This window comes from Chiloscyllium plagiosum, unplaced genomic scaffold (genome assembly GCF_037043375.1).
Source record: "Chiloscyllium plagiosum isolate Xiang-an unplaced genomic scaffold, Cpla_swu_hap1 HiC_scaffold_18, whole genome shotgun sequence".
Lineage (NCBI taxonomy): Eukaryota > Metazoa > Chordata > Chondrichthyes > Orectolobiformes > Hemiscylliidae > Chiloscyllium > Chiloscyllium plagiosum.
The window spans coordinates 13,602,350-13,629,226 of NW_028270156.1; the positions used below are offsets into that span (position 1 = coordinate 13,602,350).

At 43.3% G+C, this 26,877-nt stretch overlaps 2 protein-coding genes across 5 annotated transcripts in view; one reads left to right on the forward strand and one right to left on the reverse strand.

The window, feature by feature from the left end:
• mettl15 (methyltransferase 15, mitochondrial 12S rRNA N4-cytidine) overlaps positions 1-5,651 on the reverse strand; it is a 147,242-nt gene extending 141,591 nt beyond the window's left edge. The window contains exon 1 of the mRNA XM_043705437.2: positions 4,626-5,651. Within this exon, the coding sequence (XP_043561372.1) occupies positions 4,626-4,946 (321 nt within the window). The 5' untranslated portion in view covers positions 4,947-5,651. The remainder of the gene's footprint in view (positions 1-4,625) is intronic.
• Positions 5,652-5,765: 114 nt separating this feature from the next.
• The window catches only part of kif18a (kinesin family member 18A), a 109,319-nt gene continuing 88,207 nt past the window's right edge, over positions 5,766-26,877 (forward strand). The window contains exons 1-3 of one of the 4 annotated variants that reach the window (XM_043705435.2): positions 5,766-5,830; positions 16,093-16,464; positions 19,100-19,257. In XM_043705435.2, the coding sequence (XP_043561370.2) occupies positions 16,104-16,464; positions 19,100-19,257 (519 nt within the window). In that variant the 5' untranslated portion in view covers positions 5,766-5,830; positions 16,093-16,103. Of the gene's footprint in view, positions 5,831-6,041; positions 6,236-6,268; positions 6,397-6,585; positions 6,671-16,092; positions 16,465-19,099; positions 19,258-26,877 lie in introns of those variants that run through there. The other 3 variants (XM_043705436.2, XM_087996306.1, XM_087996307.1) reach the window with 3 other exon arrangements.

The window sequence follows — 26,877 nt, forward strand, 5'->3', positions numbered from 1 at the left end:
AGCAAATGCTTCATGTTTCTGTTGCTCTCTTCCATTGTGCTGGAAGTATTCATATCTTCTCAATGCCTATTTCTATTTTTTTTAAACTTGTGTCCCACTATCTGCTTAGCACCATAATTCATTTTATGGCACAACTCTCCCTGCCTCCACCTCATCAGTTCTTCTGCTAAACACACCACGCTCCTTCCCCTCACAACCCCAACCAAGTCCAAGTTGCTTAAAAATTGTTCCCTCCCTCACATCTCCTGGTTGTTTTGAAAAGTCGTTAACCTGAAAAGCCAGTTTTTTTACTCTCTATGCACACTACCTAACTTACTGAATGGTTTCTATTAAAATGCAGCCTTTGGAGTTCTTCCTCATCTCCAAGTATCTTGTTTGAAAAACACCTGTGTGGAATATTATTGCGCTGTAAGAAATGGACTTTAACGAATTAGAAATCATTGCACATCAATATTTGAGTGTTAAAAGCATGCATCAACCTCAAGGTTATTGAAGATATTGACTGAGTGACTGCTTTGTGGAGCACCTACGTTCTGTCCATAAAGAGGACCTTCAGCTTCCAGTTGCCTGACACTTCAACACACCACCATGTTCCCATATCAATATTTCTGTCTCAGGCATGCTACAGTGCTCCACAAGGCTCAACTCAAGCTGGAAGAACAACGTCTCATCTTCCAACTTCGGGACCTTACAACCTTCAGTCCTCAAAATTGAGTTTATTAATAATAATAATAAAAAAAAACACCTCTTTTCATGTTTATTTACCAACCCCACACCAGAGGTCCAACCAAGACACAGCACAGCCAATCCATTTGCAACAATGCTTAGCTCCCATTATCACTTATTCAGTTTCCTTCTTCCCTGACCGACTATCAACAATCCCTCCTGAAAACAACAAATGCTGGAGATCACAATGGGTCAGACAGCATCCAAGGAGAGCAAGCAAACGTTTCATCTAGACTCGAAATGTTAGCCTGTTTTCTCTCCATGGATGCTGCCTGACCCATTGTGATCTCCAGCATTTGTTATTTTCAGTACAGATTCCAACATCTGCAGTAATTTGCTCCTCTCAACAATCCCCTCTATCCACCTAACGATATTGCTCTCTTGGACTGTCGCCACTTATTCGCTCACTCCTTTCTGCCACCACCCCAGCATCAGCATAAACGTACCACTTCTTCATAGCTACCAGGTCTGAAGAAGTCACTGATAGATTCCTGAAGAAGGGCTTATGCCCGAAACGTCGATTCTCCTGCTCCTCGGATGCTGCCTGGCCTGCTGTGTTTTTCCAGCACAACATTTTTCAACTCTGGTGTCCAGCATCTGCAGTCCTCACTTTCTCCCTGAAGAAGTCACTGGACTGGAAACGTTAACTCTTTCACTCTACAGATGCTGCCAGACTTACTGAGTTTCTCCAGCAGCTTCTGTTTGTTATTCAAATGTATTTGAATTTATTTACTTTGAATTTATTTATTGAATTTATTGTCACATGTACCAAGGCATAGTGAAAAGCTTTGCCTTGCAAGCAATACAGACAGACCACATAGTTAAATAGCATAGATAAGTAAATAATTATTTAAACAGCAGCAAGAACCAAAACGCAGGTACAGGCGAATGCTAAGAGTTTGTCAGTCCATTCAGTATTCCAACAACAGTAGGGTAAAAACTGTTCAAAACCAGCTGGTGCGTGTGTTCAGGCTTCTGTACCTTTTTCCTGATGGTAGGAGGTTTACTAAAAGCATTGCCAGGGTGGGATAGATCTTTGAGAATGCTGACAGCCTTTCCTTGACTGCGGGCCTATTAGATGGGAGGTTGGACTTTGTGATTGTCCGGGCCAAGTTCACCACTCTCTGTAACCGTCGCCAATCTTGAATGGTACAGTTGCCACACCAAGTAGTGATACATCCAGACAGAATGCTCTCAATGGCGCACCTATAAAAGTTAGCAAGGGCATTCAGCATCATGCCAAATTCTCTCAGCTGTCTGAGGAAAAAAAGATGTTGTTGGGCCTTTGTAACTCTTGCGTCCACACGAAGAGTCCAAGAAAGCTTGTATTGATGACCACTGCCAGGAGCTTGACACTCTCCACTTGTTCAACCTCTGTGCTGTTAATGTGTAGGGGGCATGAATAACATCCCACCCAAAGTCAACAATGACTCCCTTGGTTTTGCCTCCAGTGACACCTAGGTTGTTGTCAGTGCACCATTTCTCCAGGTCTTCTACCACCGGTCTGTAGTCTGTTTTGTTGCCATCTGAGATTCGACCCACTTTGGTGGTGTCATCAGCGATCTTGTAAATGCCATTAGTCTGATATTTGGCGACGCAGTCATGGATATACAGTGAGCACAGTAGGGGGCTGGGTATGCACCCCTGGGGGGCTCCAGTGTTGAGTGTTAGTGAGGATGAAATATTGTCCCCAATCTTCACTGATTGTGGCCTATGGGTCAGGTATTGAGGATCCAGTTGCAGAGAGTAGGGGTTAGTCTGAGATCACTAAGTTTAGTTATCAGTCTTGAGGGGATAATAGTGTTGAAGGCTGAACTGTAGTCAATGAGTAGGATTCTTATGTAGCTGTTCTTGGTGTCAAGATGTTCTAGGGAGGAGTAAACCGCAAGTGATATGGCATCTGACATGGATCTGTTGGTCCAATAGGCAAATTGGAGTTGGTCAAGAGTAGTGGCGAGGCTGGAGTTGATTATTGCAGTGATCAGCCTTTCAAAGCACTTCATGACCACCGAGGTTAGGGCCACTGGGCGGTAGTCATTGAGACATGCTGCATGAGCTTTCTTAGGAACAGGGATGATGTTGACAGCCTGTTGTTGACAGTGAGGACAGTGAGGAAGGATGTGGCAGGTTACAGCAGGATATAGAGAAGCTGCAGAGCTGGGCAGAAAGGTGGCAAATGGAATTCAATGTAGCTAAATGTGAGGTGATTCACTTTGGGAAGAATAACAAAAAGATGGGGTACTGGGCTAATGGTCGGATACTTGGTAGTGTGGATGAGCAGAGGGATCTTGGTGTCCATGTACACAGATCTCTGAAAGTTGCCACCCAGGTAAATAGTGCGGTGAGGAAGGCATATGGCGTACTGGCTTTTATTGGTAGAGGAATTGAGTTCCGGAGTCCTGAGGTCATGATGCAGTTGTATAAAACTCTGGTGCGGCCGCATCTGGAATATTGTGTGCAGTTTTGGTCGCCATACTATAGGAAGGATGTGGAGGCACTGGAACGGGTGCAGAGGAGGTTTACCAGGATGTTGCCTGGTATGGAAGGAAGATCGTATGAGGATAGACTGAGACACTTGGGGCTGTTTTCATTAGAGAAAAGAAGGTTTAGGGGTGACTTGATTGAGGTGTACAAGATGATTAGGGGGTTAGATAGGGTTGACAGTGTGAACCTTTTCCCGCGTATGGAGTCGGGTATTACAAGGGGGCATAGCTTTAAATTAAGGGGGGGTAGATATAGGACTGATGTTAGGGGTAGGTTCTTCACTCAGCGAGTCGTAAGTTCATGGAATGCCCTGCCAGCAGCAGTGGTGGACTCTCCCTCTTTATGGGCATTTAAGCGGGCATTGGATAGGTATATGGAGGATAGTGGGTTAGTATAGGTTAGGTGGGCTTGGATCGGCGCAACATCGAGGGCCAAAGGGCCTGTACTGCGCTGTATTCTTCTATGTTCTATGTTCTATGAAACAGGCTGAGACAGTGGCCTGCTACAGAGAGAGGTTGAAGATGTCAGAGAAGACCTCTGCCATGCTCTGAGTGCACGGCCTTTAACTCCATCTGGTCCCATCACTTTCCTTGGATTCACACAAAGGAAAACTGACCTGACCTCTGATGCAGTAAGTGTTGGGATAGGTTCGTCAGGACTTGTTGGAATAGGCATTACCTCTCCACAGAAATTCTGCTCAAAGGGAGCATAGAAGGAGTTGAGATAATCTGGTTGTCCATCAATAATTAGAGAATTTCTGGATAGAAACTAGTTCCCCTCCAAAACAAGCAATACCCTAATTTGGAACTATGTCGCTGTTCCTTCACTGCCACTGGATCAAAATCCTGGACCAGCCTCACATGAAGTGCAAAAATTCAAAAGGTATTCCTCACCACTTTCTCAGGGGCTACAAATGTTAGCCTCTGGCTAGCCCACATCCAGTGTACAAATAAATATACATTGCTGAAGCTTTTTGTCTTACAATTATCAAGGCAAAGAGAAAAAATCCAAATTTCAAAATCAGCAACTGTGTGCGACGAACAACTTAGTAAAACGTCTCTCTTTTTTAGCAGTATTCAAGTTCTATAACACCAAACAACAAAGTTGCTTGCAGGCAATAAAGTACAAAAAATAAACAAAGAACTGCGGGTGCTGGATATCTGACAGGAAAACAGAAATAGCCGGAGAAACTCAGCAGGTCTGGTAGCATCCGTGGAAAGTAGAGCTAACGTTTCAGGTTCGGACTCTGGACTCGAAACAATAATTCTGCTTTCTCTCCACAATTGCTGTCAGAGCTGCTGAGCTTCTCCAGCCATTTTTGTTATTGAATAAAATACAAAGAACGGATTCATGGACAGGAGAGGGTTAATAAAGCTCAATCATGAATTGTAGGTGACCACAAAATTCAGACTCACCTGCTCCGGTTTGGGTGACAGAAAATCAATCACCTCCCTAACCATCACAGGTCTGTGCCAGCACGGAGGCGAAAATGAACTTTTCTCCCTTTCTTGCGAGTTGGTGGCCGGGTCCAGGCAGGCTGGACCCTCTGTATGGTGACCCTCCCGAAAGGTAGCCGACTGGGAGATGCCCCTTCTGCAGGCCAGAGGCGACAGATTCCAGCAGCAGCCGCCCAGGCCTGGGTGATTGGCCAGGTGAAATCCATGGGTACCCAGCCAGATTGCAGCAGCTCTGACGGGCCTGCAGCTCCTCATGACCCAGGAGGGCATGATATTCATCTGGGGAGGTGAACAATTACCCTTAACAGAGCCAAGTCGGCGTGTTTTTACAACTGAGCCGGAAACACTGCGGTTGAGCAGCGCACATGTTTTCTCTTCCCCGCCCCCTCTCTCATTCTGGAATATTGGACGTAAACGTCACCGCTTAAGCTTCGCACCGATCTTGTCATGACCATTAAGAAAATCCGCTTCCTAAAATATCACTGACAGGACAACGTCCGCCCATTTAACATCCCTGAAATCGGATTCGTTTTGAACGCCTTAATCCCTGTCCAACAATACTATTGCAACCAAGAGGCCTGGACTACCGCCTAAAATAGTGGGCCCATATAGTTATGAAAGGCATGTTTCATTCTCGACTTGAGAAAAGTTACAACTACTTGCAAAAATAAATTTTAAAATGCAGTATGGGGGAGGAGGGTGAGATCGCCGATGAATTCGCCTCCCAGTGAGGGCTTGGTAGGCAGGTAAACACTTTTCACAGAGGAATGGTCGCCCGGCGGGTGATAGAGGGGACACCCAAGGCGCCGTGAGACAGTACTGGGGGAGAAGGGGTCCCACTGGGACGGTAATCGAGGGAACATCCATAGTACTGTGAGAAGGGGCGCCCCACCCGGACGGTAATTGAGGGTACACTCGCTCAACATTAAGAAGTGGGTTCGTCCCACCCGGACGGTAATCGAGGGAACACCCCAACCGTCCGACGCGACCTTCGTAGGAGTGGAGTCGCTGGGCGGGCGCTGACGTCACGCGCAGTCCCCGACCAATGGGAGGGCGCTCTCGCGGACGGGGACGGTTGGGGTTTAAATTTTTTTTTGGCGGGATCCCTCGGAACAGGGGGTCACGGCGGGAGCGACTGAGTGACGGGTAAAATAGAGAACCCGGTGAGTGTATAAATAGTAATCTCCCTTTCACACACACTTCTCCCCCTGTACCCCGTTTGCGCGGATCGCAGTTCCGTTCATTTGTCTCTCTGTAAAAGCGGACGCTGGGACGCCTGAATGTCAGAAGAAGGCTATGTCAAAAATGGGCTCTGGCTGGGTCATTCTTCCAACACCCGCCCCAGGACCTCCATCTTCTTTCCCAGCCCTTGTCCCCAGTAGCCGGTAGGGAGTGTGAAGGGACCCGGTCTGCTCCCACAGGCTGTGTGTCCGATGTAAAGGGACGGTAGAGTCGCCAGAAGACCGTGAGAGCTGGTGGTGAAGGTCAGAGGTCACGCGACACCAGGTTACAGTCCAACAGGTTTATTTTGAAACCACCAGCTTTTGGGAGCGCTGCTGTTTCCTCAGGTGAAGTGCCTAATGGTGGTTTGACCTGAGGGTCGCCACGCCTCCTCAGAAAAAAGGGGTTGGGAAGGAGAGTCCTCAGCTGGTGAGGGAGGTGAAACCCACTCTGTTGATATTTATTATTCCGCATTGCAAACTTGCCTTTTAACCATCTGAGCTAACTGGTACGTATAAACGTCTTTGCCGCTGCACCCAAACCCGAAAGGAGATGTGAAATAGCCAAAATGTCGTACTCGCGAGGGACTGGCTGCATCTGACGTGAGACAGTTTCACCAATGACCTTGCGAGCTTTAACTGATATTTTCCACTGATAGTTCACCTCACTTAATTTACAGCTATGCTACCTCAGCTGCCATTGCCCTTCCTGTACCTTCTGCTTTTGGCTTTGTTGGCATCAAGTTCTTGTGTCCCAAGGATGGCCCCATAGCACTTAAATTGGTAACTTTTTGTTTCTATCTGAGATGCTCCTCGCAGACCTAATTTTCTCTACTGCTATTACAGACTGTATCGATGGTATTCAACATTCTTGAATGTAGGCAATGATGTGGCAACCAGATTAGATAGTTGCTTTTTATTTCCTTTTCTGTTGATTTATGGAATTGATCTTGGCCAGAAAAAGGTAGCATAATTCCATTAATTCTCCTTCAAAAGACTTCCATATGGATTAATTTGCATTCAACTGAAAGGGCAAATGGGACCACCCTCCATTTACTGTCTCATCTGAAAGATTAAACGTGACAGCTTGGTGCTTTGTAATAAAATCAGAAAGGACTAGAGCAGCAGATCAGGCAATGTCTGTGAAGAGAGAAACATTTAACTTTTCAATCAGATGACTGCTGCATTCTTCTGTACTGCACTGGAATGTCATTTCTGTTTTATTTTACTGTGCTTATGCCTAGAGTGGAGCTTATACTTGATCTTAGAGTCATAGAGATGTACAGCATGGAAACAGACCCTTCGGTCCAACCTGTCCATGCTGACCAGATATCCCAACCCAATCTAGTCCCACCTGCCAGTACCCGGCCCATATCCCTCCAAACTCTTCCTATTCATATACCCATACAAATGCCTCTTAAATGTTGCAATTGTACCAGCCTCCATCACATCCTCTGGCAGCTCATTCCATACACGTACCACTCTCTGAGTGAAAAAGTTGCCCCTTGGGTCTTTTATATCTTTGAGGAGAAAGTGAGGTCTGCAGATGCTGGAGATCAAAGTTGAAACTTTATTGCTGGAACAGCACAGCAGGTCAGGCAGCATCCAGGGAACAGGAGATTCGACGTTTCGGGCACAGGCCCTTCTTCAGGAATTCCTGAAGAAGGGCCTGTGCCCGAAACGTCGAATCTCCTGTTCCCTGGATGCTGCCTGACCTGCTGTGCTGTTCCAGCAATAAAGTTTCAATCTTTTATATCTTTCCCCTCTCACCCTTAACCTATACCCTCTAGTTCTGGACTCCCTGACCCCAGGGAAAAGACTTTGTCTATTTACCCTATCCATGCCCCTCAAATTTTGTAAACTTCTACAAGGTTACCCCTCAGCCTCTGACGCTCCAGGGAAAACAGCCCCAGCCTGTTCAGCCTGTCCCTATAGCTCAAATCCTCCAACCCTGGCAACATCCTTGTAAATCTTTTCTGAACCCTTTCAAGTTTCACAACATCTTTCCGATAAAATCTTGTGCTTAAACTTATTTATTTGTGGGATGTTAGTGTCGCTGCCTGGCCAGCATTTATTGTCTGTCCCTGGTTGCTCTTGAGAAGGTGGTGGTGATAAACTGTCTTTTTTAACCACTGCTGTTGACATGCTCTGGTTTCTCCACAATGCCATTTAAGAAGGAATTCCAGATATTGACCCAGTGATAGTGGCAATATATTTCAAATCAGGATGCTGAATGGCTCAAAGGGGAACGTGAAGGTAGTGGTACTGCCAACTTAGCCCTTGTTGATGCTCTCAAATACCTGTAAATTACCTTCTAAAATAGTATGGATTTTGTATACAATGATTTCTCACAATATTTGATATTTTCTTTCTTTCTCCTTTCCTTCTGTGCAGAGATATAGTTTCCACTTATTGCAAATTATCAATTGTGTCTCAGTTGTGTTTGGCAGCTAGCAAGCCTTTGTATTTTACAGGGAAATTGCACATGTCAAATTTCCCAAAGTTCCTTTGAATTCGCAATCAGTCTGCATGTTAAATTTCTTCAGAGGGTCATCTTCCCTTCATTCTTTGACTGTGTTGTTGTGATTTCATTGTGGGGATCAGAATGCACAGTTCACGCAGTTATTGGCATTTTTACAAAGACACTCCTGTTTCTTCAAACAGTGCCATTTGGTGTTTGGACAAGGTATGATCTTGATTGTTGGAGCTCTTCAATGCCCTCTGCCCCTGAGCCACATTTGAGCTGCCTTTTTCTAACATTGGCACATCCAAGTCTGTTGATGCAGCTGGAGTCTTGGTCTATTCTATGGTTGGATTTCTGTTATGCTTTTTCATAGCCCTACTTCTCTGACGCTTTGTATTTTTTGTATCATAGGAGTGGAAGTTAGGCCATTCGGCCCATCGAGTCCCCTCTGCCATTTAATCATGGGCATTTCAATTCCACTTACCCGCACTGTCCCCGTAGCCCTTAATTCTTTGTGAGATCAAGAATTTATCAATCTCTGCCTTGAAAACATTTAGCATCCCGGCCTCCACTACACTCCGTGGCAATGAATTCCACAGGCCAACCACCCTCTGGCTGAAGAAATGTCTCCTCATTTTTATTCTAAATTGCCCCCTTCTAATTCTAAGACTGTGCCCACGGGTCCTTGTCTCCCCACCTAACAGAAACAACGTCCCAGTATCCACTCTTTCTAAGCCATGAATTATCTTGCAAGTTTCTATTAGATCTCCCCTCAATCTTCTAAACTCGAATGAATACAATCCCAGGATCCTCAGCTGTTCATCGTATGTTAGGCCTACCATTCCAGGAATCATCCATGTGAATCTCTGCTGGACATGCTCCAGTGCCAGTATGTCCTTCCTGAGGTGCGGGGCCCAAAATTGGACACAGTATTCTAAATGGGGCCTAACTAGAGTTTTATAAAGTCTCAGAAGCACATCGCTGCTTTTATATTCCAACCCTCTTGAGATAAATGACAACATTACATTCTCTTTGTTAATCACAGACTTAACCTGCAAGTTAACTTTTAGAAAATCCTGGACCAGCACTCTCCGATCCCTTTGTAGTTTGGCTTTATGAATTTTCTCACTGTTTAGAAAATAGATTTCCCCCCCCCCCCCCCCCCCCACTCTCCATGCCTGTATTCTTTTTTTTAAACAAAGTGCAAGACCTCGCATTTGCTCATGCTGAATTTCCTGGACAACTCTCCTCAACTGCCTAAATCTTTCTGCAGCCTCCTCACCACCTCAGTACTAACTGCCAGTCCACCTAACTTCATATCATCAGTGAACTTCACCAGAATGCCCTCAGTCCCTTCATCCAGATCATTAATATATAAAGTGAACAAGTACAGCGTCAACACTGAACCCTGCAAGACACTACTTGTCACTGGCTGCCAACTCTGCCTTCTGTCAGACAGCCAATCCTCATTCATGCAAGTTGCCTACCTTGAACACATGGGCTTCCTGGCACCTTATCAAAGGCCTTTTGGAAGTCTAGATAGATAACATCCATTGGGCTTCCCTGGTCTAACCTACTTGTTACCTCTTCAAGGAATTCTAACAGGTTTGACACTAATGCATGGAAAAAGGAGGGGAAGTTTGCAGGCTACTGCTCATCTATTGTGAGTGTGGTGCAGAGCCTTTGAGTAGTGTAAAGTCTTAGTTGAATAAAGCCATGTGAAAAATTTCTTTCATTCTTAGATTTATTATAATCCTTCCTTTTGGTGAAAACATCTTCTCCATATCCCCTCAATCAAATCCTCTCTCATCCTTCTAAACTGTCTTGATTACAGATCCAGAGTCCTCAACTGCTTCTCTTATGACAAGATAAGGAAGTTAGCATTAAGGCACTTTACCTGAATGCTCGTAGCATTCATAACAAAGCCGATGAACTAATGGCACAGATAATAGTGAATGATTATGATGCAGTAGGCATCACAGAGACTTGGTTACAGGGGGGGTCAGGACTGGCAGTTAAACCTCCATGGTTTTTCAACTTATCGAAAAGACAGAGAGGTGGGCAGAGGGGGTGGGGTTGCCTTGTTAGTTAAGAACAAAATTAAATCTATGGTATTGAATGACATAGCGTCGGATGATGTGGAGTCTGTGTGGGTGGAATTGAGGAACTACAAAGGCAAAAAAAACATAATTGGAGTTGTGTATAGACCTCCTAACAGTGGTCAGGACCAGGGACGCAACATGTACCGGGAAATAGAGAAGGCATGTCAGAAAGGCAAGGTTACATTGATCATGGGAGACTTCAATATGCAGGTGGACTGGGTAAATAATGTTGCTCGTGGACCTAAAGAAAGGGAATTCATGGAATGCTTACAGGATGGCTTTTTGGAACAGCTTGTCATGGAGCCCACAAGAGAGCAGGCTATTCTGGACCTAGCGCTTTGCAATGAACCAGACTCTATAAAAGATCTTAAAGTAAGGGAACCCTTAGGAAGTAGCGACCATAATATGGTAGAGTTCAGTCTGGAGTTTGAAAGGGAGAAGGCAAAATCGGATGTAATGGTGTTACAGTTGAATAAAGGTAATTATGAGGGCATGAGAGAGGAACTGACTAAAATAGACTGGAAGCAGAGGCTAACCGGGAAGACAGTAGAGTAAAAATGGCAGGAGTTTGTAGGTATAATTGAGGACACTGTACAGAGGTTCATTCCCAAGAAAAGAAAGATTAACCGGGGAGGGATTAGACAACCTTGGCTGACAAAGGAAGTCAGGAAATGTATTAAAGAAAAAGAGAGATCCTATAAAGTGGCTAAGAACAGTGGGAAATCAGAAGATTGGGAAGGATGCAAAAGCAAACCGAGGATAACAAAGAGTGTAATAAGAAATGAGAGGATCAAATATGAAGGTAGGCTAGCCGGTAATATTAGAAATAATAGTAAAAGTTTCTTTCAGTACATAAGAAACAAACGACAGGCAAAAGTAGACATTGGGCCACTTCAAACTGATGCCGGAAGCCTAGTGATGGGAGATAAGGAAATAGCAGGAGAACTTAACAAGTACTTTGTGTCAGTTTTCACAGTGGAAGACATGAGTAATATCCCAAAAAGTAAAGGGTATCACGGGGCTGAGTTGAGTATGGTTGCCATTACGAAAGAGATAGTGCTAGAAAAGTTTAAAAAGTCTTAAAATTGATAAATCTCCTGGCCCCGATGGGATACACCCTAGAGTTCTGAGAGAGGTGGCTGAGGAAATAGCAGAGGCATTGGTTGAGATCTTTCAAGAGTCACTGGAGTCAGGAAAGGTCCCGGATGATTGGAAGATGGCTGTTGTAACCCCCTTGTTCAAGAAAGGATCAAGGCAAAAGATGGAAAATTATAGGTCAATCAGCTTAACCTTGGTTGTTGGTAAAATTCTAGAATCCATCATTAAGGATGAGGTTTCTAAATTCTTGGAAGAGCAGAGTCTGATTAGAACAAGTCAACATGGATTTAGTAAAGGGAGGTCATGCCTGACAAACCTGTTGGAATTTTTTGAAGAGGTAACAAGTAGGTTAGACCAGGGAAACCCAGTGGATGTGGTCTATCTAGACTTTCAAAAGGCCTTTGATAAGGTGCCACACGGGAGGCTGCTGAGCAAGGTGAGGGCCCATGGTGTTCGAGGTGAGCTGCTGGGATGGATTGAGGATTGGCTGTCTAACAGAAGGCAGAGAGTTGGGATAAAAGGTTCTTTTTCAGAATGGCAGCCGGTGACAAGCGGTGTCCCGCGGGGTTCGGTGCTGGGGCCACAGCTGTTCGCATTATATATTAATGATTTGGATGAGGGAACCGGGGGCATTCTAGCGAAGTTTGCCGATGATACGAAGTTAGGTGGACAGGCAGGTTGTACTGAGGAAGTGGGGAGGATACAGAAGGATCTAGACAGGTTGGGAGAGTGGTCCAGGAAATGGCTGATGGAATTTAACGTGAGCAAGTGCGAGGTCTTGCACTTTGGCAAAAAGAATAAAAGCATAGACTACTTTCTAAATGGTGAGAAAATTAATAAAGCCAAAGCACAAAGGGATCTGGGAGTGCTAGTCGAGGATTCTCTAAAGGTAAACGTGCAGGTTGAGTCCGTGATTAAGAAAGCGAATGCAATGTTGTCTCTTATCTCAAGAGGGTTGGAATATAAAAGCAGAGATGTACTACTAAGACTTTATAAAGCTCTGGTTAGGCCCCATTTGGAGTACTGTGTCCAGTTTTGGTCCCCACACCTCAGGAAGGACATACTGGCACTGGAACATGTCCAGCGGAGATTCACATGGATGATCCCTGGAATGACAGGTCTAACATATGAGGAACGGCTGAGGATACTGGGATTGTATTCGTTGGAGTTTAGAAGATTAAGGGGAGTCTTAATAGAGACGTACAAAATAATACATGGCTTGGAAAAGGTGGATGCTAGGAAATTGTTTCCGTTAGACGAGGAGATTAGGACCCGTGGACACAGCCTTAGAATTAGAGGGGGTCATTTCAGAACAGAAATGCGGAGACATTTCTTCAGCCAGAGAGTGGTGGGCCTGTGGAATTCATTGCCACGGAATGCACGGGACGCTAAATGTCTTCAAGGCCGAGATTGATAGATTGTTGTTGTCTAGAGGAATTAAGGGCTACGGGGAGAATGCTGGTAAGTGGAGCTGAAATGCGCATCAGCCATGATTGAATGGCGGAGTGGACTCGATGGGCCGAATGGCCTTACTTCCACTCCTGTGTCTTATGGTCTTATATTCATCTTCGGGATCATTGTTATAAATCTTTTCTGGATTTCTTCGAACACCAGTGCATCTTTTCCCACGGGCCACAAAAGTGTTCTCCGTATTCCACATGCCGTCTGACCAGAGAATTAATACAACCTAAGTAAGACATCTTTGCTCTTGCTTTCGAGTCCTCTTGAAACGTATGCTGTGGCTTTGAGGTTATTTTTCCTGTTTTATTTTGAAGAGAGGTTGTAAGGTAGAGGTGACAAGCAGTTTACCAAAACCACTGGTGTAAACAGCTTGTGATTCCTGGGTTTTTTTAGAAGTTAGAACAATAGAAGCTGCTTGGATGGGTGTGGCCAGCTCTCTAGACCAGGATTTCCGTTTTGCTTTCATTCATAGGTTTAGCTTTAAGCGCTTGCTGTTGTGGGCTTGAAGTGAAGCTATTTTTCACTCTTGATTACAGCCAAAAGTTAGGTTGCTAGATTGCATGTGAGACAAAATCTGTTTTTCTGAAATTTGCCTTTTTGTCAAAGTGTGTGTTTATGGTATGTTACTGTATTGGAACAGTTAATTATCATTATTGTATCTATTATTCTAAGTTTTCCAGTAGAGTTAAGTGATCCTAAATTCCTCTTTCTTTGGTCATATTTTAACTATAGTGTTTAGATTATGTTTTGCTTAACATATTTTGACCAGTCGCATAGCATTTGCAACACGGCACATTACATTAGCCTTAGAAATAACATTTGTTATGGACCAGACCAGACCAGACCAGTCCCTCTCAAAATATTTAAGAAGATAGCCTAGATTCTGCCTTTTCCTTATTTTTCTGATGTGCGGTGTTCGGTTTCCCTGGGCCTTCAGAGAGTTTTGGGATGAGTTGTCAATTAATCTGCTGGTTCTTGATAGGTAACACCTTATACTTTTAGGATGAGATTAACGGTACGCTGGTTCTCCTGCTTGGTAATGAACATCAATGTTTGTGGGTAGCATATTGTGTTTCTACAATTTCCTTTTGCCTTGAGATTCATTCTTCTCCTGGGCCTTGCAGTCGGGCTGCAATGAAAACTGCATGGTAATCTTTCGCAGCTACAGAAGGTCATTTGACAGAAAAGTAACAGATGATGTATCCAAATTAAAGTGTGTGCAATGGTTAACGACAGCAATGTTAGTGCATGGTGATTAACCATCACGTCTGTGACTTCCCAAAGTGAAACAATAACTGGCTGTAAAAGTTGTTCATTTTTTTTTCTCAATATAAGCTTTTTAAATGGAAGCTAACCAATTTGGTGCAATCACGACTTTTAATGTGGTGGGCAAGGCCTTGGACCTGCCTGAGGAACCTGTTGATAGTATCTCAAGGAACTTTCAAAATAGTGATTGTCTTTTCAGTAGTCTCCATTTGACATTTTGCTTATTAATTTATATGATGTAGGCATCACTGACTGGGCCAGCATTTATTGTCCATCCTACTTGCTCTTCAGTTGGTGCTGGTGAGTCTGATTAAATTACTGCAGTTCATTTGGCATAGGTAGATTTGTGATGCTGTTAGGGAGCGGTTCCAGGATTTTGACCCAAAGGCACCTGAAGAAATAGCAATATATTTCCATGTCCAGATAGTGAGTGGCTTAGAGAGGGGACCTTGCATTGTGCTCGTATAACTGTTGCCCTTGTCCTTCTAAGTGTTAATGGTCATAGGTTTCAGAAGTGTTATCTAAGGAAGCTTGGTGAATCTCCGTGGTTCATCTTGTAGATGGTACACACTGACGTTTAGCCAGCGGTTGAGAGTATGGATTTTGACAAGCAAGTGGGCTGCTTTGTCCTGGATGAACTGAAGCTGCTTGGGTATTGTTGACATTGTACTCAGCCACTTAAGTATGGAATATTTCATCATCCTCCTCACTTGTGCCTTGCAGATGGTTGGCAGCCTTTGGGGAGTTGGGAGGGAAGTTACCCATTGCAGGATTCCTAGCATCTGATGTCCTCTTGTAGCCAAAGTATTTATGTTACTTAACCAATTCGAGTGCGATAACTGACCTCCAGTATCCGCAGCTACCTTCCTTTTGTGCTTGACTTGACTCTGTGAAGAGTTTCGACTCTGTGAAGAGTTTCTACTCTTTGCTTGGGCTGCTTGCTACCACCCAGACAAAATGGATTAACTCAAGGTGAGAGTGACTCTTCAATTCAGGACTATTTGATCACGTCTGAACCAAGGGTGTACGGAGATCAGGAACTGACTGGCAGTGGCATAACCCAAACTGAGACTTCATGAGAAATCTATTGTAAAGTAAGTGCTGCTTGTAAGCACTCTTAATGACCTCTGTAATTTTATTTCTGATGAAGAGTAGACTGGGGTGGCAATTAGTCGAGAGTGTGGTGCTGGAAAAGGACAACCAGTCAGGAAGCATCCAAGAAGCCGGAGAATCAACATTTTTGGAATAAGCCCTTCATGCCCGAAACATCGATTCTCGGGCTCTTTGGATGCTGCCTGACTGGCTGTGCTTTTCCAACTATACACTGTCTCGACTCTGATCTCCAGCATCTGCAGTCCTCACTTTGTCCTGGCAGTTAGCTGAGTTGGATTTGTTCTGTTGTCTTTGTGTAAGACATACCATATTTTCAGGTAATTGCTAGTGTTATAACTCTACTGGAGCAGCTTGAGTCAGGGTGCAGCAGATTCTGAGGTACAAGCCTTCAGTACTATTACTGGAATGTTGTTAGAGCCAATAGCCTTCATACGATTGAGCTGTTTCTCTCCCCTTTTGTAGTCTGTCTGGGGTCATCTTTGTCTGGAAGGGTTTTCGGGTGCCTATGAAGGCATTGATTATTTCCCCAAGTAAAAGTCCAAGTGTCCCACAGTGCTTTTTATCTTACTTGATACTGGTCTGGTGATTGGGATGGTCATTAAAGTTGATTATCTATTGTCTACTTGTCTTGCACATAATCTTTAACTGTAAGTAATGCTTTCATAAAATTACCTAAATATATTTTTTGATTTTTTTTCTAGGAAAGAAGTGTATGAGCTACATTTATAAAGAAGAGTATTTGTGTGCAGTTATGCGTTCCACTGAAAATGATGTGTGTAATCATGTGAAAGTTTTTGTCCGTGTCCGGTCTGAAAACACAAGAGAGCAGAATGAAAAGCACCACAAAGTTGTACATGTAGTTGATAGGCATATGTTGGTTTTCGATCCTAAAGAGGAGGAAATTAACTATTCTTATGGCTGTAAAGTTCGGCACCGTGACTTAAACAAAAGGAAAAACAAGGACCTACAATTTGTCTTTGATCGAGTTTTTGGTAATGATTCCTCGCAGTTGGATATATTTGAAGAAACAAAATCAATACTGGAGAGTGTTTTCAATGGATACAACTGTACAGGTAAAGTATTAAATAATTCCTATTTCGTAAATTTATCTAGAATGCCTTGATATAAATATATAGAGCTCAGAAACAAAGAGTAGAAAACACTTGTCAGAAATGTATATATGCTCCCAAAATCCACAAGTTGTGTTGGGCAGAGTGTAAACAAAAAAATTAAATGCTTGTATAACAATTAAACACCTTAATCATGGGATAGGTGGGACTTGGCTTGGGGGAGAATATGACTCAACACATAATATTTTTATGAAATGTTTCCATGGGAAATCTATTAATTATGTTTTTTTTTTAAAAAAAAGGGGAAATCCAGTTACCTGCTTGTTCCAGCCCTTAATGATAACATTATCAAACCACAAAATGTGAAAAAGTTTGCACTGTTGAACACAATACAATATAGGAGCAAATTACTGCAGATGCTAGAGTAGGCTACATCGAGTGCAGTGAATACAATACATGACGTTGGCAAGGTAGAAGTGAAATGCTGCCTCACCTGGAAAGATTGTTTAGGCCCTTGAATGGTGAGCAGGGAGGAGGTGAAGGGGCAGGTGTTGCAATCTCTGCGGTTACATGTGAAGGTGCCTTGAGAAGGCGGGGTGCAGTTGGTGGCCGTGGAATTGACGAGGGTGTCTTGGAGAGAACAATCCTTGCAAAATGCTGGTAAGGGGGAAGATGTGGCATTCTGATGGAGATGTCTGAAATGGCGGAGAATGTTCTTTGAATGCATAGGCTGGTGTGATGAAAAGTGAAGACAAGGAGGAACCAATTATGCTGCTATCAGTGATGGGAAGGGGCCTTCACTACAGCTCATCATACCCCACGTTCTGCAAGGACTATCCTATTCTTCCAGTTTCTTCGTCTATGTCTTTTCTGTTTGGATGATGCCACCTTCCAAAACAGCGCTGCTAACATGGCTTGCTTCTTTCATAACCATGGTTTCCCAACCACTGTGGTTGACTGGGCACTCGACTGCATCTGACCAATCATCTGTGCTTCCACCCTTGTCCCTTATCATCACTTTCAACAGTGTGATCGGATCTCCCGTCTCTTCACTTTTCATCCCACCAGCCTCTGAATTCAAAGGATCATTCTCCGTCACTTCAGGCAACTCCAGCAAAATGGCACGACCATGCACATCATTCCCTCACTCCCTGTCTGCATTTCACAGGGATTGTTCCCTCCGGGACACCCTCGTCCATTCCATGACCACGAACACCCCCCCACCTCTCCCTCCACATCCCACGGCACCTTCCCATATAACCACAGACCTGCCCTTTCACCACCTCCGTGCTCACCATCCAAGGGCCTGTGGTGAAACGGTTAAAAATTATGTCCCAGTACATGTGTGAATCTAACCGGAATGGAGGTGTTGCTTAGTCCCGTGTGAATCTTATTACACACCTCCCCGTGTGAATCTTCTTATCTGTATGTAACCAGAATGGAATGTGTTTTTTAGCCTTGCTCTGCTGTTCACATGAATGTTTATATCTGGAAAAGAGTATATCAGCTGGAAAAGTCTCCAGTTCGGTGAGTCTGCTCCGGGGTTACGTTTAACCGCCGAGCGTGGGTTGTTGGCAACCGCTCTACGAGAACTGACGGCTCCCAGTTCCGGTAACATGTAGAGTGAGTATAAGCCAGACCCGTTGTAAGTATGAGACCTGGTTGTGGCGACGCTGCGGGGAATAAAATGCTCATATTCTAGCAGACTCGCCTCTTGGTCATTTGTTCTGTGTCAGACTACTCTCCTACGAACCTGACCTTGAGAATTTTTTAAAACAGGGCCTTAACAGTCTTTCCAGTTGAAGTAGTGTTTCACTTGTACTTCCTCCAGACATGCTTTGTATTCACTGCTGCCGATGTTGCCTACTCTACATTGAAGAAAGCAAAGGCAGATTGGATGACTGCTTTGCAGAACACCTCTGGTGTGTGTGCAAGCATGACTTCAACCTTGCTGTAACCAGTCATTTTAATACCGTGTCCTGCTCACATGGCCACCTGTCTGTCATCTGCATGCTGCATTGTTCCAGAGAATCAATATGCAAACTGGAGGAACAATATCTCCTCTTCAGACTAGGCGCTTTACAATCTTCAGGACTTCATATTGAGTTCCACATCTTCAAATTGTGAACTAACTCCCATTTCTTCCCTTCCTTTTAGCTTTACTTGTCACATTCTCTGTCACCATGTCATGTCTTCTCTCCCCTCCCCTCCCCTCCACTCCACCCCAGTGGGACTGCCTTTTTTCTTTCAAGTTTGAAGTTAGACACACCATTGTTCTGCTATTCTCACTTTCTGATTTCTTAATCTGAACTAGCAGCATTGTTTCTCCACCACCACTCTACACCTACTATCCCCACACCACACATATGGCACCCATCCCCTAACTAGAGCATAAATTTTGCCCCTTCCACACTTCACTTCAACTCTGATGAACAGTCATCCCGACTCAAAGCATTAGCATGCCCTCTCTCTCCTTGAATGCTGTCTGACCCACTGTGTTCTCCAGCATTTGTTGTTTGTTGAACATGACACAAAATTTAATAGTTTTCAGTTGAATTAAAATTTAGTATTCAGTTTTAATTAGATTTACCATCTACTGTTGAATACACAGTAACTATATATTTTTTTAAAAACATAGTCTTTGCATATGGTGCAACAGGATCTGGAAAAACGCACACAATGCTAGGATCAGCAGGACAACCTGGGGTGATGTATCGAACTATGAAGGAATTATACAATCGAATAGAACAGATGAAAGATGAGAAATGTTGTGATGTTGCCGTCTCCTATCTGGAGGTGAGATTTAATATTTTCTGAAGGTTTTCTTGTGGTATTGAATTATACTTGTCACATGCACAAACTCCACTGGATTTCGCTATATTGTAGCACTCTCCATTTCCTATTGTTTGTGTAAAAGCTAACTAAGCAGTTTTTTCCAAAAACCTTCAACCAAAATTGAAGGTTAGTGAGTTTTGAGAAGATTTTGTAGCTCAGGTTGAGGTTCTGGATGTAAGCTTGCTCATTGAGCTGGAAAGTTCACTTTCAGACATTTCGTCACCATATTAGGTAACATCATCAGTGAGCCTCCAGTGAAGCATAGGTGTGACCCACTATCTATTTGTATTTTAGAGTTGGTGATGTCATTTTCTGTTCTTTTTCTCAGAGCGTGGTAAATGGGGTCCAAGTCGATGTGTTTGTTGATAGAATTCTGGTTGGAATGCCATGCTTCTAGGAATTCTTGTACGTGTCTCTGTTTGGCTTGTCAGAGGATAAATGTGTTGGCCCAGTCGAAGTGGTGTCTTTCCTCATCTGTATGTAAGGATACTAGTGAGAATGAGTCATGTCTTTTTGTGGCTAGTTGATGTTCTGTATCCTGGTGGCTAGTTTTGTGCCTGCTTGTCCAATGTAGTGTGTGTTACAGGTCTTGCAAGGTATTTTGTAAATGGTATTAGTTTTGTTTGTTGTCTGTATAGGGTCTTTCAAGTTCGTTAGCTGCTGTTTTAGTGTGTTGGTGGGTTTGTGGGCTACCATGATGACGAGGTCTGAGTAGTCTGGCATTCATTTCTGAGCTATCTTTGATGTAGGAGAGAGTGACTAGGGTTTGTGGGCATGTTTTGCCTGCTTGTTTGGGTCTGTTGCTGAGAAATTGGCGGACTGTGTTCATTGGGTACCCAGTCTTTTTGAATACACTGTATTGGTGATTTTTCTCTGCTCTGCATAGTTCCTCTGTGCTGCAGTGTGTGGTGGCACATTGAAATAATGTTCCAATACAGCTTCATTTGTGAATGTTGGGATGATTGCTTCTGTAGTTCAGTATTTGGTCCGTATGTGTTGTTTTCCTGTAGATGCTGGTTTGAAGTTTTTTAGTGGCTGTTCACTCTACTATGACATCTAAGAATGGCAGTTTGTTGTTGATGTCCTCTTCTTTGAGGAAATTTATGCCAGTAAGGGTAATATTGATGGTCTTGAAGCATTCCTCTACTTTGTTTCGTTGAGTGATGATAAAGGTGTCATCTGTGTAGCGAACCCACATTTTGGGTTCGTTAGTTGGCAGAGTTGTTCAAGTCTCTGCATTACTGCCTCTGCTAAGAACCCTGATATCGGAGATCCCATGGGTGTTCCATTGGTTTGTGTAGATTTTGTTGTTGCAAGTGAAGTGAGTGGTGAGGCATAGGTCCACTAGCTTGACAATGTTTTCCTTGCTGATGAAGTTGATGTTTGGTGTACGTGTCTTTGATTCTTCTAATAGTGTAGTCAGTTTCCTTGGCCAGGTTGATGTTGAGGAGAAAGTGAGGTCTGCAGATGCTGGAGATCAGAGCTGAACATGTGTTGCTGGAAAAGCGCAGCAGGTCAGGCAGCATCCAGGGAACAGGAGAATCGACGTTTCGGGCATAAGCCCTTCTTCAGGAATCATGCAACACATTTTCAGGTTGATGTTGATGAATGTGAGCAGGGCTGTTACATCAAAGGAGACCATATTTCATCCTCTTTCATCTTGGTGCCTTTGGTATTTAGGAATTCTTGGGTGGAGTGGCAAGAGACTTCTACCAAGGGTTTTAGTCTTTGGTGTAGCTCCTTGGCTAATCTGTACGTTGGTGTTCCAGGTAGCAAGACTCTCGGTCTGAGGGGGACTCCTGGTTTGTGAATTTTGAGTAATCCGTAGAAGCGTGTTGTGTTGGATCCAACTGATTTCATTTTATGGAAGTCTGTCTGTCTTAATTCTCCAGATTTCTGAAGTTTTTTTTAATAGGGCTGTGATTCGGTTCTCTAGTTGTGGGGCTAGGTTTATTGCCACATGTTGGTATCTACAACCTTCTTAATGTAGTCCGTTCGATTTAAAATGACTGTCAAACGTTCTTTGTCTGCAAGTAGGATAACAATATTTTTATCTCTTTTTCAGTCCTTCTAGTACTTTCTTTTCTTGTTTGTTTCCTTTCTCCTGCTTAATATCGGTGCGACGGTCTGATGGTTTGCTGGGTGTCTTTTGTGAGTTCGTTGTCTTTCAGAATTGCTTCTAATGCTGCTAAGAAATCTTTCCTGTCCACATCTGGAAGTTGTAATTTAATCCTCTTACAAATCTTCTCAAATCTCGCTAACACCAATTGGCGCAATACGCTAAAACTGGCCTGAAAATGAAAAACCAATGCCATCCGACAGAGTGTCACCTGCGATTAACTATACTTCCTGCATGAATGCCAAAGGAAACAGGTGCTACCTAAATGCACCTTCGACTTCTTTGAAAAAAATACATTTTGGCAAAGCTTTTTTGCCTTGCATTCATCAAGTCAATTCTAAAGAATATCATTTGAAGGAGTGAGCCAGTCCTTCCACTTAGTGCTGATCGATTGTCAAGTGAACTGATTACTTGGTGGTGTTGTCATGGAGGATATGTCAATTAATGTTAGTGGACACTTAATTTAAACAACGTTTGACTTTTTGAAGCGGGCAGATTGCCCCGAGAAGTCAGTCAATGCCCTGACTAACGAATCTGTAACTGTTGGCTATTCTGTTAAATTCAAGCATGCACAGTGCAGATGCATGTTCTTTCTGTTTACATAGAACAGAGCCTTGTGTATTTATGTATGTAGCTTCCTGTACACATGCTTCCCTCAGTTTTAAAGTAGCATGAACTGGACACCACAAAGATGAGAGGGTTGGAAATGTGAATCGCAAAATTAGCATCATACTTAGCCGAAGTTAGTACCAAATATAAATCAGAATGGTTTTCACCCAGATTTCAAACTGAAAATTCATATTAAAATCCCCTGTCTAACAATACTATTAATCCCTATGGGTACAATACTACAGGATGACATTTCTCACCATCTTGAGTACTGCTGTTATCACTGTTATGATTTGGGTTTCCTGTTTGTGGATGGCAGTTGCCAATATGACAATATTGTAATGTTTGAAGGGAAAGATTATGTTGTGACACTTGAACTGGTGTGAGGATTCAGAGTTGAATAGAATAAATAATTACGCAAATGAGGGTACAGGATTATAACATTCTTACTGAAATATGTTTCAAAATCACGATTCTGAAATAGCACATTTAACAGGCAGATAACACAGGACTTATCCATGGGACATTTAAAAACTAGAAATTGATTTCTCATCATTTCAGTAAACTTCATTTATAAACACTCCACAGAAGTTAATTCTTCTCAATCTAATTCATTTATTTTAAGATATAACTGGCATCTTTCTTTAATCTCCTTATATTTGTTTAAACGATGAGATCAAGGTATATAGATCAGTTGTGTGGTTGGTGATCCCTTGATATTTAATGCACAGAAAAACTTGCATTTTTCCTCCAGTGCTCTATTTTTACTCAACCAACACAAAACAGTTATATATTCCTTGAAATATCATCACAAGCTTTCCTCTAATCTATTTAGTTCCTCCTTTACAGAAAACAAAGAAATATGAACAGTAGAGATCTGAAACAAATAAACTGCTGGAGAAACTCAGCAAGTGTAGCAGCATAGAGTCATAGAAATATACAGCACAGAAATAAGCCTTTGATCTAACTTGTCCCTGCTGACCAGATATCCTAAATTAATCTAGTCCCATGTGCCATCATTTGACCCATATCCCTCTCAACCTTTCATATTATATGCCTATCCAGGTGCCTTTTAAATGCTGCAATTGTACCAGCCTCCACCACTTCCTCTGGCAGCTCATTCCATACATGCACTACCCTCTGCGTGAAAAAGTTCCCTTGCGTCCCTTTTAAGCCTTTACCCTCTCAATTTTTAAACCTTTGCCCTCTAGTTTTAGAAAAACCCTTGTCTGTTTACCCAATCCATGCCTCTCATGATTTTATAAACCTCTATAAGGTCTCCCATAAGTCTCCGATGCTCCAGGGAAAATAGCCCCAGCTTATTCAGCCTCTCCCCATAGCTCCAACCCTGGTAATGTCCTTGTAAATCGTTTGTGAAGCCATTCAAGTTTCACAACATTCTTCCTATAGTAGGGAGACCCAAGTTGCATGCTGTATTCCAATATGCCACATCATGACCTCCCAACTCCTGTATTCAATGTACTAACCAATAAATACCAAACGCCTTCTTCACTATCCTATCTACCTAGGATCTACTTTCAAGAGTCTTATGAACTCCAAGGTGTCTCGATCTAGCAACACACTCGAGGACCTGACCATTAAGTATATAAGTCCTACCTTGATTTGCCTTTCCAAAATGCAGCACCTCACATTTACCTAAAATAAACCAGATTTACGAACAAATCAACAGAACACCCATGGGATCACCAATCTCAGGACTCTTAGCAGAGGCAGTTATGCAAAGGTTAGAACAAACAGTCCTACCACAAATGCAACCCAAACTCTGGGTCAGGTATGTCGATGACACGTTTGTAATCATTAAGAACACAGAAATAGAAAAAACACACCGGATCATCAACGCCACACTCACAGGAATCCGATTCACGAGAGAAGAAGAAAAGGATAGCCAACTCCCATTCCTAGACGTGGTGGTACAGAGAACACCGAATGGAGAATTCACTACAAGAGTATACAGGAAAGCCACACACACAGACCAAGTCCTAAACTATGAAAGTAACCACCCCAACACACACAAATGAAGCTGCATCAGGACACTATTCAAAAGGGCCACAACACACTGCAGTACACCAGGACTGCAAAAAAAAAGGAGGAACACCTCTTCAAGGTATTCGCCAAAAACGGATACCCGCGCAACTTCATCAACAGATGCCTAAGAGAAAGACCACGGAACGAGGACATACCACAACCAAAAGGACTAGCCACACTACCATACATCAGGAGCATCTCGGAACTGACAGCCAGACTACTGCGACCACTAGGACACCTAACGGCACACAAACCAACAGCCACGCTCAGACAACAACTCACCAGAACGAAGGACCCGATACCCAACATGAGCAAAACTAATGTAGTGTACAAAGTACCATGCAAGGACTGCACAAAACACTATATAGGACAAACAGGAAGACAGCTAACAATCCGCATACATGAACATCAACTAGCCACGAAACGACACGACCAGCTATCCTTAGTAGCCACACAAGCAGACAACAAGCAACATGAATTCGACTGGGACAACACTACTATCATAGGGCAAGCCAGACAGAGAACAGCCAGGGAATTCCTAGAGGCATGGCATTCATCCACAAACTCCATCTACAAACACATCGACCTGGACCCAATATACCAACCACTACAGCGGACAGCTGAAACTGACAACCGGAAGCGGCAGGGACAGACCACTATAAACACCGGAGGAAACATCAAAGAAGCGCTTCGCAGGAGGCTCCCAAGCACTGATGATGTCGCCTAGCCAGGGGACGAAATGTTTGCAACAAAAACTTCCAGCTCGGCGAACAGACCCACAACAACGAGCACCCGAGCTACAAATCTTCGCACAAACTTTGAATACCTAAAATAAACTCCATCTGACATTCCTCGGCCTGTTGGCCTATCCGATCACGATCCCGCAGTACTCTGAAGTAACCTTCTTTGCTGTCCACTGCACCATCAATTTTGGTGTCCTCTGCAAACTTGCTAACATACCTTCTCTGTTCACATCCACATCATTTATATAAAATTACTAGAAGTACTAGATCCAGCACTGATCCTTGTGGCACACCTCTGGTCACAGGCTTCAGGTCTGAAAAGCAGCCCTCCACCACCACTGTCTGTCTTCTACCTTTTGAGCCAGTTTTGTGTACAGTAGCTAGTTCTCCCTCTTCCGTATGCTGTAACTGTAGAGACCAGTCTGCTATGAGAAATCTTGTCAAATGCCTTATTGAAGTCATTTGGATCACATCCACTGCTCTGCCCTCATCAATCCTCTTTGTTACTTCTTCAAAAGACAACAATCATGTTTGTGAGACACTACTTCCCACGCACAAAGTCATGTTGACTATCCCTAATCAGTCCTTGTATTTCCAAATACGTGTAAATCCAATCCCTCAGGATACCCTCCAACAACCTGCCAACCACTGATGTTGGGCTCATGTGTCTATAGCTTCCTGACTTTTCCTTACCATGTTTCCTAAACAGTAGAACCACGTTAGTCTTCTGGTACCTTGCCTGTGGCTGTCAATGATACAAATCTCTCAGCGTAGGACCCAGCATTCACCTCCCCAGCTTCCCACAGAGTTCTGGGGTACACCTGATCAGGTCCTGGGGATTTTAAGATGTTCGGCAGCACCACCTCTGTAATATGGACGTTTTTCCAGAGATCACTCTTTATTTCCACTCATTCTCTATCTTCCATATCCTTCTCTGTACTAAACATTGATGCACAGTTTTCATTTAGTATCTCCTCCACCTACTGCAGTTTTGCTGGCATCTGCTGATCTTTAAAGAGCCCTGTTCTCTCCCTAGTTACACTTTTGTCCTTAATGTATTTGTACAATCCCTTTGGATTCTCCTTAACCCTATTTGTCAAAGCCAACTCGTGTCCCCTTTTTGCTCTCCTGATTTCTTAAGTATATTATTAATACTTTTATACTCTTCTAGGGAATCTCTCGATTTTCTGCTGTGTATACCTGACACATTTTGCCTCCTTTTTTTTTTCTTGACCCAAAACCTGTGTTTCTCTAGTCATCCAGCATTCCGTATACATACCAGCCTTGCCTTTTTACCCTAACAGGAACATACTCTCTCTGGACTCTCATTATCTCATTTTTGAAGGTTTTCCATTTTGCAGACATCCCTTTACCTGTGAACATCTCACTCAGTTGAGGCATCTGCATCAACTTTTGAAAGTTCTTGCCTAATACCTTCAAAATTGGCTGCATCCTGGAGAGAAAGCAGAATTAATGTTTCAAGTCCAATAACATTTCTTTAGAACTAAGAGCACAGAGGAAAAGGTAATATTTGCATTTAGAATGGGGGTGAAGGAGGGGAAAGCAGATAGCTGGAGAAGTCCAGAGAGAGAGAGAGAGGGTGAAGGGGGGGAATCAATGTTAGCCAGACAAAGGGATTGCTGATAGTAAACCAGGGAAGAAGAAAGAAGTAAAGGAGGTCTAGAAGTGCGTGAAAAAGTGTATTGAAAGCAAACAATGCCGTCATAGGAACAAAAACAGAGTTTGCTACAAAAATACAGTGAGCCTGAAAAAGGGTAATTGGACCCAAAATATTAGCTCTACATTTTCTCCATAGATGTTCCAGACGTGCTGATTTGGTTTTCCTCTTTGTTTCTTCTTGACCCTGTTTATATCTAAAGAGTTGACACGAAGACCGAAAAGACACTAATGTCTTTTTAAAAGTCATAATATCCCCACAGAGGTCTACCATTCCACATGTTTGGGTAGCAACTCAAATGGATCTTCATTCTATATCTAGCTCCTCTGTTCTGTGACTATAATTAATAAATTTCATGAAACCAGACAGTTTAAAATTCCTTCTGA